General features: G+C 37.2%; 3 protein-coding genes across 7 annotated transcripts; 1 reads left to right on the top strand and 2 right to left on the bottom strand.

Annotated features, from left to right (window-relative positions):
- Positions 1 to 398: 398 nt before the first annotated feature.
- alg10 (ALG10 alpha-1,2-mannosyltransferase) lies at positions 399 to 6226 on the bottom strand. Its single transcript, XM_055189655.2, has 3 exons — positions 5859 to 6226; positions 5587 to 5784; positions 399 to 2864 (listed from the first exon to the last, which is right to left on the bottom strand). Exons 1-3 carry the CDS (start codon positions 6021 to 6023, stop codon positions 1806 to 1808), a joined length of 1422 nt encoding a protein of 473 aa, XP_055045630.1. The 5' UTR covers positions 6024 to 6226; the 3' UTR covers positions 399 to 1805.
- Positions 6227 to 6564: 338 nt separating this feature from the next.
- tprkb (Tp53rk binding protein) lies at positions 6565 to 7873 on the top strand. Its single transcript, XM_073866542.1, has 4 exons — positions 6565 to 6805; positions 7084 to 7206; positions 7298 to 7478; positions 7570 to 7873. Exons 1-4 carry the CDS (start codon positions 6665 to 6667, stop codon positions 7650 to 7652), a joined length of 528 nt encoding a protein of 175 aa, XP_073722643.1. The 5' UTR covers positions 6565 to 6664; the 3' UTR covers positions 7653 to 7873.
- A 118-nt stretch (positions 7874 to 7991) lies between these two features.
- srr (serine racemase) lies at positions 7992 to 12274 on the bottom strand. Of its 5 annotated transcripts, XM_073866536.1 has the most exons (9): positions 11474 to 11709; positions 11235 to 11273; positions 10784 to 10966; positions 10485 to 10666; positions 10271 to 10401; positions 10030 to 10178; positions 9557 to 9646; positions 9176 to 9417; positions 7992 to 8585 (listed from the first exon to the last, which is right to left on the bottom strand). In XM_073866536.1, the coding sequence occupies exons 3-8, from the start codon at positions 10959 to 10961 to the stop codon at positions 9176 to 9178; spliced, it is 972 nt and encodes a 323-aa protein (XP_073722637.1). In that variant the 5' UTR covers positions 10962 to 10966; positions 11235 to 11273; positions 11474 to 11709; the 3' UTR covers positions 7992 to 8585. The 5 variants fall into 5 exon arrangements, with proteins under 5 accessions (XP_073722637.1, XP_055045635.2, XP_055045638.2 ...); XM_055189660.2 differs by lacking the exons at positions 7992 to 8585; positions 11235 to 11273; positions 11474 to 11709 and adding exons at positions 11751 to 11824; positions 12223 to 12274 and having other exon boundaries at positions 9046 to 9417; XM_055189663.2 differs by lacking the exons at positions 7992 to 8585; positions 11235 to 11273; positions 11474 to 11709 and adding exons at positions 11756 to 11824; positions 12223 to 12263 and having other exon boundaries at positions 9046 to 9417.
- Between the last annotated feature and the right edge of the window lie 13 nt (positions 12275 to 12287).

Genomic DNA, 12287 nt, shown 5'->3' with positions numbered 1-12287 from the left:
CAAGAAAAAAAATCTTAGTATTTGTGTCTTGTTTTCAGTAAAAAATATCCAAAAATTCTTAAATTAAGATGCTGTTTCCCGATAAGCAAAACGTTCCAAGAAAATATCAAATTTAAATGATTCTGTGCATAAAAAAAAAAATTAATAAAAATCTGCCAATGGGGTAAGCAAAAAAATCTTAAAAATTTTTTCTTAAAAACTAAATTCAAGAAAAATGCAAGAAAAATTTGCTTTCCCAATTGGCAGATCATTTGTTTTTTTGCTTGTTTTATGCACAAAATCTTAAATGTGATATTTCTGGTCTAAAAACTAGACTTTTTTCTTGAGTCGTTTTGCTCATCAAGAAAAAGCATCCCAATTCAAGAATCATCAGATACCTTCACTGAAAACAAGACAAAAATGATTTTTTGCAGTGCACGATCATGCAGATTTTAGCTAAATCTTTTTAGCTCAACCTTTAATTTTAAGGTGAAGTACATTATAGACTCCCATCCTGTGGATCCAAAGAAACAATAATTGAAAAGAACACAGACCTGAGGCAAATACAATAAGAGGTGTACAGTAGTAAACCAACAGACAGCATATGGTCTAGTAAACCAACAGACGGCATTAAAAATAAGGTAAAACTAGAACAAAACAGAAATTACAACATATGACATGTTTTAACTTTTTTTTACTTAATGTGACTTTGAATAACAATACACACACAAAACAAAAATGCTTAAAAACGCGCAGTACAACTAAAGACAAAAATACAAATGAAAATAACAGCAAATAAATACATGGATAAGCCTACCCAGTCTCATGTAGATGCATATAAATAGCACAAAGTGTGAAAATCGTGCAATACATATTGGAATTTGGCGTGCATATCATAAGCCAGTTCTCCCCATTCACTTAAACGGCGCATCTTTTTTGACATTTTATTTATTGGTTTCTCAATTTTTTTCAGTTTTTTTTATATCATTTTCGCTTGGGTTTAGGGTTAGATTTCAGATTTGCTTAAGGAGGTTATTTAATATACAGGTTTCTCCATGTTTTTGCCTATTTTTGAGCAATGGTCGCTTGGAGTTGGGGTTAGGATGTCATTTTCATGTAACAAAAAGTTGTTCTAACCCTAAACCCAAGCTAAATTGGTAAAAAAAGCAAAAAAAAAGAGAAAACAATACATAAAACGAAAAAAAAGATTTAAGCCGTTTAAAGGTGCAGTGTGTAAATTTTAGCAGCATCTAGTGGTGAGGTTGCAAATTGCAACCAACGGCTTAATCCACTGCTCACCCCTCGCTTTTGAAACGCATAGAGAAGCTACAGTAGCTGCCACCGGAAAAACATGTCATTGTCAGAGACAACTTAGTAAAAAAGTTTGTCCATTAAAGGCTTCTGTAGAAACATGGCAGCACAAAATGGCGACCTCCACGTAAGGGGACCCTCAGTGTATGTAGATAAAAACGTCTGGTTCTAAGGTTATAAAAACATAACGGTTCATTATAAAAAGGTCTTTATACACCCCTGATAATATAGTTTTGTATATGATTTTGCAATTCTGTCAAGAGATCCTTCTAAAAATTACACACTGCACCTTTAAGTGAATGGGGAGGACTGGCGCACCACATGCACGCCAAATTGGAATTTGCCGTATGTATTGCACGATTTTCACACCTTGTGCCATTTATACGCAACCTCGTTAGACTGTGAGAACTAGTACTGGAATTATATTCTGATTTCTTTTCAGTTAAATGGTAAAAAACACTCTCTTTTGTGGATAGAAAATGTGAAAATAGGTTTCATTTATTGTTGCAGTCGAGTCACCACATGAATCTCTGTGTATCGGTACTGTCGGGCCACTGGAAGGTTTTATAGATGAATATATAGATCGTAGCTGCATTAACTGCAGTGTAAAGGCCAAACTCGAGCAACAGTCTGAGCAGAGATGGAAGAGGGACATGTACACGATATAACAGATAGGGAATAATGAAATATCGAAACTCCAGAAGTTTCTGTGGGACGGTGGCCAGCACCACACACACGCAGAACGCCATATACCAAAACAATGACTTGTACCTTAAAGTATCGAAAAAGTTCCAGACCGCAAACACGTATCCAGGGACCAGAAGGAAACGAACGAGGTCATGTCTCTGGAAAATCCTATTCCATACATAGAACGGAAAATGTCTGTTGTCTGCGAGCAGGTATTTGTGAACAAATGTGAATCTCCAAACCAAAATCAAAAAGACGCTCACAAGTATGAGATAAATCAAGGGTTGCTTGCGTACAGACTGAAAAAACCTGACTACCTTTTGGTAACTCAGAGAGATAGGAAGAGAAAATACGAGAGTGAATGACAGGAAATAGAAAATCTGTGGAAAGTTTAAGCAAGCTTCATGACTGCTTCTATCTCCGACCACAATGCCATCGTTTAGCACCGTGAATATCACAAAACCGACAGCTATGATTATATACGGCCAGGTTGACAAGACCACGGCTTTTATGTTGGCAGCCGTTTTGACAAAATCCAACAGAAAACGTATCACTCTCATCGCCCCACCGATGGTCATGGGGACCTGGGAGAGGGATTTCTCATCTCGCTTTTTTGACTGTTCAGTTCGCCAGCTTTCGTCCATTATTTGGACCACCACGGTTCCAGCGCAGAACGCCACCCAGATGATGTTGGTCTGCCGAAAGAGGATGGCACAAATGCCGAGCAGCGCTGCTGCTTTATGGGATCCGTACAGTGCCATAAGGTACATGAACAATGTGAAGAACGTAGATCCGGCATCAGTGTAATACAGGAATGTGAAGAAGTAGAGCACAGGAAATGTGGACAGTGTGTAGGAAGACAGCATTCTGCGGACTGCGGAGCGGGACTAGAGAAAGAAAGGATATTGAAATGAGAAAAAAATGACTCTTGATATACTGTACCTTGATCTTATATTATACCATAGCAATGTAAACATGTGTGACACATTTGGTGAGTCCCAATTCGCCAACTACCCATTCTAAATAGTATTCGAAATAAAATAAGTATATCCCACATCCTAGAATGTTGAATAGGGCTGGACAAAAAAAAGGATTTTTCGATTTATCGTTGTTGTTTTTACGTGGTCGATTCAAAAACGATTCTTAAAGCCCACGAATCTATTTTTTCCGCAAACATTAAACGTAAGATTAACTTTAATCTAATTACTAGTCTTCTCCACCATCTTTTTTACCTTGCGCGATGTTACCAAGAAGTGAGAGGCGAGCCTGTTATTCATTCATTCAGTGTTTATTCTAATATATTCTAATCAGTGACGGATGGTGACTTCTTTTTTTGAGGGTGCACGATGCGAAGTCCGTCAAAACATGTATGTAGCCCGTCATGTGTGTGGTTTGTAATTTCAAAACATGTCTTCTGCGCATCGAGAGATCCTATGTGCATCACGTGTCCTGCCAAAATAAGTGCCTGCTGCAGACGCGTCTAAAGGGTTTATGAAAAGAGACGCTTGCGTTTGCCAGATACTCGTATAATATCATGCGTAATCAGAGTTTAGTGTAAAGGAAGTTTCTAGCGTGTATTTTGGGGTCGTGAGCGTCTCTTTTATCATAAGTGCAGCAGGCACTTATTTTGACAAAACACTTAATGCACACAGGATCTCCGGACACGCAGGACACATATTTTGGAAAAGGGAACCACACATATGACAATCCGAACACTTATTTGGAATTAGCGCATCCTCACGAGCCGCCACTGATTATAATATAATATAATATTCTAATATAATGTAATATTCTATATAATCTATATTCATTGAGTTGAATCGAAAATAGAGTATAAAAATCGACCCAAGAATCAAAATTGAACCGAGTATCGAAATTGAATCGATAGCTTGTGAATCGAAATCGAATCGATCTGGAACATCTGAATCGATACCCAGCCCTAATGTTAAAATATATGTACTATTGCATCCATTTAAATTCAAAGTGCAGATCCATGGACACTTAAATGGTCGATATTATCCTCAACTCACCATGAGAGAGAGACGTTTAGTGATGCTGCACTGAATTATTCAATCAAATAAGTGATGCTTTACTGAATACATTACATGATGATATAGTAAACATTAAATAAGAAATAATTCATAAACAAATGCTGAAATGAAAGAAAGCGTTTAATTTTTTAAGGCATGCTATTGTTAACAATTACAATGTCGTTCACTTCGGTTACACGTCCCCTCTTTTGCTATGCACTAAAATGTATATACTTTCATATAACAAAAACAGTACATACAATAGTAGAAGTAGGCAAATAGGGATGTAGGAATTTTGTTGCTATTCACAGTTGGTCACAGTTTCCAGCAGATAAAAAAAAGGCTTGATTACTTCATTAAAGTTGCGTTATTTTATTTATTTATTTTTTGCTTTAATATCTATATTGTTTGGTAATCATTTAACCTCTTAACTGGCACAGCCCTTTTTGAGTGTGAGTGTGTGTGTGTGGGTGGGGGTGAAATAGCCTGGTCCAACCGACTCTCGTACATTCAGGCGATCACTAACGTGTGGTCATGACGTATCATGCGCCGAAACCGGCCGGAAACAACAAGTCCGAATAATCAGACCAACAAAACTTAGCAAACCTGGTTCTTGCTCCGGCTTTAACTTCTGTATATTCGGCAGTTTTGCAACAACGGACCGAATAGCTTTTCTCACGTCTTTCTCCGCTGCCATTACTGAACTACAACTCAGACTGATGCACGACTTCAACGTTATCGTTTTTAGCCAACCCCCTCTGTTCACGGATTGGACCTGCAGATTTTTGCAGGAGAAAACGAAACTCTACACAGCAGTCCCAGACGTAGAACTGAAGCAAAATGAAAATTAAGCTGAAGCACGTAGGAGGGCGGAGCCAGGCTAGGGGTGAAAACCTTCAAATTAATATAACTCTGGCATTTTGTTGGACTAGAAGCCTAATCTTGGTCTCGTTTTGAAGACGACACTTTAAAGTTTTTCACGGAAGTGTCTGGATGTTAAAATATTAAATAAAAATGGTTATAGCAGTTACATTTATTGTAATAAATAAAAAGAATGCAATAAAGTATATATTTTATACAAAAAAAAGAGGGTTGTGTTATACTTTTAATGGTTTTACCAACAACGGTCACTAGGTGTCAACAGTTTGCTGCATACTCTAGTCACAAATTAATAAATTAATAAAATATATTTTGTGATAGATAACAATTTACATGCAAAACAGTGAAGTAAACTCGGGTGTCCTGCTCACGAGACAGAGCCAGTTTGGGGGTTAAAAGCTATAATGTGCTCCGAGTTGTACCACGAATAAGTCACAACTCATACTGTTCACATAAAACTGAAACAATTGTCTATTCCATATATTTGAATACATTTTATATTTAAAAGTCAAACTGGCTAAATGTTAATATAATCACGGTCACAAATTATTACCATTAAAAAGCCATATGTCAAATAATATCCAAATTAATTTCAAGATTGATCAATGTCTTTGTAATATTATTTTAGTGTGTGTTTTTTATATATCAATACACCAGATTTCTAGTAGCCAAAACTGAAAAATGAGTTGTAATAAGACACCTTATCTTTGGGGTGCAGTCTGCTGATGATCAGATAGATGATATACAGATTCCCACTGTTGAATAGCAGATTGATAAATCTCAGCATGGCAGTGGAGCAGACCGCCTTGCCCTTCAGATCACACAGCCACACCGCAGGCTTGATCAGACCCACCGATGCCAGATATAAACCAGGGAGAGTGGTAATCATTGGATCCCACTGTTGACACATCAGACATGTGAATAATCAAATACACAAACACTTAAAAACACAATCCGTCATCACCAGCGTACCTCGTTAAACTTTCCTTCACAGTACTTCTGGGCTTGAGGGACATGAAATATCTCATCCATGTAAGGATCTCTCTGTTCCCGTGTGATTTTGGAGAACAAAATGCATGATATAAGGAAGTTAATGCTGCACAGAGATGTGAAGATATAAAGCTCAAACCTCTCCATATTAATTCAAACACAGAGAAAACGCTTTAATGTTTAAACACTTGTGAAAGTTAACTACGATGGGATTACGAGATCTCGCGATGTAATCATTCCTGAGCTCATTAACCATGGAGTAAAAATATTCACAAATTCGCTAAAATCGCATAAATGCTCATTTTTGACAGCTTGCCGGTTCGTCACATACAGCGTCCGTGTGGAAACCTTGAACGGTGAGAAAATAGTTCCGTATAGATGTTATCAAGTATTTACTTAACATGTTTTCATATAGCGTTTTATATTTTAAAACCTACCATCTAAACAATTATATTGTTCAGAATTAAAAAAAAAAGTTAAAAAGACGCAGTTCTTGGGCTCATTTCACTTGACCACTTCCGAGTTCCGAGCAAGATTGCTACGCCCATTTCACTAAATTTTATCTTTTAATTCTTCTTCTTCTTTAACAGTAATATTTACATGTGTTGTAATCTAAACTGTTTAATGCACGTTTACTTAAATATATACACAACGATTTAATAATATTTTATTAAAACGTCATAACATTCGCAGCAGCATAGGATGGTGTCACACTATTTTTATTCCGCCTGTGAGCGGAACGTGCTCTGCCTCTGCGTGTGTTGCAAACTGAAAATAGTGAAATAATAATGCTTCGTACACAGGATTTAGAGCTATTCCCTGAATACACAGTAACTCAGTTACTTTTCAAAAATGTGAAGAATGCGACAGAGTTGAGAAAAATGGCCGTGAATGGCGAAATTAAAGGCGCTTTGATCAACCCATCAATGGTGAGAAAACACGGCACATTTTACTTATGTATGCATAATAATTTATGGTCATCGGATAGGTAACGCTAAAATACCTTTGCTTCTTTAGATCAGTATTCAAAGTATAGTACAAGTCATGTACATTTTACAATGACGAACTAAAGTAATCATTTAGTACTGTTCAATACATTCCTGCACCATACATACACGTCATTAATGTACTAACGTTACAGCTTCAATAACTTGTTTATTATCTGAGAGATCATTTTATCTTATTTACTTGTTTTCTCTTTGTAAAGGTTGTGGATGCATTCCAGGTCCTGGTTGCTGCAAATAAAGCAGTTCACCTGCATACAATTGGGAAAATGAAGACCAGAAGTCTTTACTCTGAAATAATTTTTAATCTTTCACCCACAAACAATGTGAGCGGTATCAAGTACAGGAATACATTTGTATATTAATGCTATTCATAGCGTGCCTTGTTTAACATGTGGCTTTTTTTACGTATAATAGATATCTGAAGCTTTCAAAAGGTTTGGGATTTCAGACAGTGATAGTGCAGTTTATTTTGTGTTAGTACACAATAAAGAAGAGACGCTCAACGTTGATGACATCATCTCAAAGGTGGATGGAGAGCAGATTGATGTCGGTCAAGTGTCTGATATGACCAATGCTGCTATAATTAAAAAGCTTTGTTTTCTTATACAGTGACGATGGGAAGTAGGCATAATCTTGCTTGATGCATTTATTTGACAAGTACCATTTTTATTTTTGGTTACAGCTTTACAAAGTTGCACCGCAGGAGGAAAAGTGTGGGAGTCTTTTGGATGCTGTTGTGTGCAGGATGGCCACAAAAGATGTTGCATAGATGTTGATCTATAAGCAAATCTTTGTATTTGACTCATACTGAGTCTTTTGAGTTTATATGTTAAATAAATCTGATGTAAATTCAGTGGGAAGTATAACTTCACATATTGCAAGACTGGACGCATTTGTTGGAAGTTTTCAAAATCTTTAAAAGACTTCTGAATATGTTTGATATTATTTCAGTCTTTATAAATATTAATAAATCATACATTTTTTCACTTGCCCAATAGTCCTGATTTAACCCTGCTCATAAGGAAACCACAATCACATTAAATACGTTGTCAAAACTCAAATAGGATAAGGGACAGAGCAACCCTGTATCTTTGGAAATTTCACAGCAGTTCCTTTTATGCATATGATCGATTTATTGTCTTTAAACACAATAATTGTATTGTCTTTCAACTTAAAGTCACCACTGAGGTGGTACTTAATGCTAGGATTGGGGGGGGGATTTTAAGATGACAACCAAATAATATTTCATGGCTTTATTTAGTGTTTTCAAATCAAACAAGTCATACGCAAGTAACACCTTATTTCTAATGAGTCACTATTCCCTACTGAAAAAAAAAAACAGATTAAAATAGCATAAGCTGGTTTTGCTGGTGTTCCAAACTGGTCTAGCTGTGTTTTGGTCACTTTTTAATATGGACTTAGACGCCAGCTTTGCCAGGCTGAGAGGACCAGCTTGAACCAGCTACCAGCTCATGCTGGTCTTAACTGGATTTTTTAGTAAGGTGAACATTGTATAACTGTGTTGCGATCTTTTTAGGCCAAAAGTATTAAAATGATACAGTTCAAACCAAAAATCCATCAATATTCAACCCTCATGTTGTTTGAAATCTGTTCATTTTTCCTTCTGCAGAAAACAGAAGGTATTTTAACAGAATGTTCAGGCTACTCTTTTCCATACAATGTCAGTGAATGAGGACTGGTGCTGCCAAAAATGAAAAAAATATTTAAAGGGATACTTCACCGATTTAGCATTCAGCTTTGCATCTGTAGAAACCCGGCAGCACCACCGAATGACCACGTCTCCCTCCATCACCTCCCCCCGAGAGGAGAGACACCTGCATTTTGGTTCTGCAAAAAAGTCCTCCGATGATGCAAAAATCGTCATATTACATCATCGGAGGACTTTTTTGCAGAACCAAAATGCAGATATCTCTCCTCTCAGGGGGAAATGAGGGAGGGAAACATGGTCATTCAGTAATACTGCCAGGTTTCTACAGATACAAAGCTGAATGCTAAATTGGTGAAGTATCCCTTTAAGTACTCCATATGTTGCATGAGATATATATTAATGGTGGGATGCATGATTTTTTAAAAACACTTTGGAAAAGGGAGTCGGGCTGAGTGCCAAAACACACTAGTAGCACATCAAAAAAAGGTCCAGATTCTATTGGGGTAGGGGTGTATTTGTTTAGGTGATTTCAAATGTCTTCCAGAGATCATGCACCCCGCCTGTCAGACTTTATAGGTCAAACGATAGCTTTGTGTGAGGTGCAGACTCAAGTTTGAGTAAACTTAATCTGGAAAGTTGCTAAGTTCATCTTTTCCGATGTTTCCTCCACTGAGGATGACCACGACATTCTTGTCATAGATGTCTGGTATTCTGTTATTTATTACGGCAGCAAACGCTGCAGTGCCTGATGGTTCAACAACGAGGCCGGCCTTATACAGTGTAGAAACAGCAGATTTGATCTCCTCATCGGTCACCAGAACAATATCTTCCACGTATCTCTGACACAACTTGTATGGCAACACACCTGGAGTGAATCCAAACATTAAACTTTCCAAATGGAATAAGAAAAATCATGAGTCTTGTAACTTATAAAATATGTAACGTGAATAAATGCATTATATTCACTGTATTAACAGCATTATATTCAACAGGAGATTTTATACCTGCGAATGGTGGTGCTAGCCCTGAAGCAATGCTTTTGGCATCCATACCAACAGGCTTTTTCTCAGCGAAGCTCTTGTACATTGTACATGCTATAATAAAAAGTCAAAACAGCTCATTTAACAAGTGATTTTTACATTAAGGTCTACAGAAAAAGTGGGTGAAGCTTGGCTATGCAAAACACTGTCACATGATAAACTAGTAGATACCATAGTATTTATTATAGTAAACTGTAATATTGTGTGACAACCATTACACGTCATCAACGTGAAATGCACTACGCACAAAATTTTGATTTTTTTGACAATGAAAATATTTAGTGTTTCTATCAATGGATTTTGGTACTAGAAGGCAAATATAAAGTATTAAAGCAAACAAGTGTTTATAGTCGAGATACCCTTTAAAAAAAAACACAAAAACTGTGCATGTCACCAAAAGGAAACGTTGAAACATCATAACAACTTTAAATATTCACCTCCTTCTGGTTCCACTCCATAGATCCTTGTATTTTCACATCCAGAGAGTTTGATGGCAGCTGCCACACCGGCAAGTAGCCCACCTCCACCACAACAGACAACAATTACATCTGGATGTGCTATAACCTCTAGAATCTCAAAACCCAAGCTATCATTGAAAGAGATGTTAACATGTAAATTAATAAAAATATACTATGTGCAGCATCACAGAATAAATAACTACTTCTTAGATGTACTGACCTGGCATGGCCTGCTATAAGATCAGGGTCATCATATGAATGCATGAAAGTCATGTTGTCCTCTTGAACGCATCGGTTAACAACATCCATGAGACGTGGAGTTGGCACTCTTTCAACCTCGACTCCTAAACTCTACAGATGATGGATACAATATTTTACTAGTGATTAAATTAAGATACACACATTACTGCAGTGTGAAAAGTTGGGGGTCATACTTGTATAAGTGCAGATCTTGAGATGGGGGCGGTTTCGGGCATTACAACTTTGCCTTTTGATCTATAATGCTTACAGGCATAAGCAAATGACTTTCCATAATTCCCAGCAGACATGGTTACAAAATTGCCCCCTTCGAGTCTCCGTGCAAACTGGTTTGCAACACCTCTTATCTTAAATGAACCTGGTGGTAAGAGAAAAATAACATCCATTCATTATCTTTCAGATGGTATATTTTGCATGCGCATATATTGCTGTTATAAAATCATACAGACTGTACAATTTCAGACCACAAACCCACCGGTCCTTTGCATGTTCTCCAGTTTGATGTGAATGTCACCAGATGTGTTGAGTGGCAGTGTGGTTTGGGACCACGGGATCATTGGAGTGTGGATGACCTTTAACGGACTTCGTCTGACAGTTTCATGTGCCTCTCTGAGCATCTCTGCAGTGATGCTGTCTGCTGAAACTTCTCCCATTTTTCCTGTTGCATCAAAAATATTGTTGTATATAATTTCAATACCAATACTATTCAAATCAAATTTATTGCTATAATTTCTTAACTTTGCATAATTGCAGATGCCTTTTAGAACAAGCAGTAAGAAGAAAATGGTAACAAAAGAAAATGAAAAAATACACATTATATTTAATACAAATTCATTACATAATATATCCTAAAAATAGTTATATTGCTTCATTAATTAAATTTAAAGTGATATTTCGCAAAACTAAAAATTTTGTCATTTACTCACCCTTGTGTTAGTCTAAACCTGTATGATTTTCTTTATTCTCTTGAAAACAAAAGATATTTTGATGAATAACGGTAATAAATAATGGTAACTACACAGTTGACGGTACCCATCGGCTTTCATGGTATTTCCTACTAAAAAACTGAATCTTAATTTTTGGGTGAACTGTCCCTTTAACTGTTTAAATGTATCGAATACATTAGATATATTTAACATCAAATTGCGTAGTAATTAGGGGTTACCTGAAAACAGTTAAATCCAAAACTTCTTAATAATACTATATCACGCAAAACGTGTCACCACAAAACTGCCGTGCACCGCAGACCAAAGCAGTATGACATAAGAGTACCGCGAGAGCAGACCTCTCGGTAAGCTTTGGAGTAACTCTCGCGATACTTTGAAGCCTGAAATAAACAAATTATTACCACTAGGGTTCGCTCGGCGACTAAAAAAGTTGCATGCACATTATGCATATGTACCAAAAAGTATATTTTAAATGCAGTGCGCCAAGCTTGGTACCTTACACAACAATGAAGTCCAATCCTGTATAAGTCTTAAATAAAAAAATGTATCTAGTTATCACAAAGGACTGTAGCCGTTTCTCAATGTCAAGGATACTTCCTTGGCAGGACTAGTCCTTACAAGTCACTTCCTTGAGAGGCGAGGCGAGGCTCCTTTTAAGCATTCGGAGAACACGTTAAATGGAACAGGCTAGCAAGTGCACGTCATTACGTCATTACGTGATTGAAAGGTGTGCTTTCGGTGCTGCGCGCAGAGGATTGTGGGTGATTTCAGCGCGTGAAGAGCGCGAAGGATACAAATTTGCATCCTTTCCTGTATATGGGATATTTGTCGAACGAAGGACTCAGTCCTTGGCTGAAATTTCGAGGATCCTCGACATTGGAACAGTCCTTCGACGGACGTCGATGACGTAGCATCCTCGAAATTCTAGCTTCCGAGGATCCTTCCTTGACATTGGGAAACGGCTCCCGTTCTGTTGGCCACTGACCCATGCGTCGCATTGAGTGTTACAGTTAAATGGTTCCCACTAGGAAC

The sequence above is a fragment of the Misgurnus anguillicaudatus genome, chromosome 1 (assembly GCF_027580225.2).
Source record: "Misgurnus anguillicaudatus chromosome 1, ASM2758022v2, whole genome shotgun sequence".
Lineage (NCBI taxonomy): Eukaryota > Metazoa > Chordata > Actinopteri > Cypriniformes > Cobitidae > Misgurnus > Misgurnus anguillicaudatus.
The sequence above is the reverse complement of the archived record's forward strand: the minus strand, read 5'-3'. Positions and strand labels throughout refer to the sequence as shown.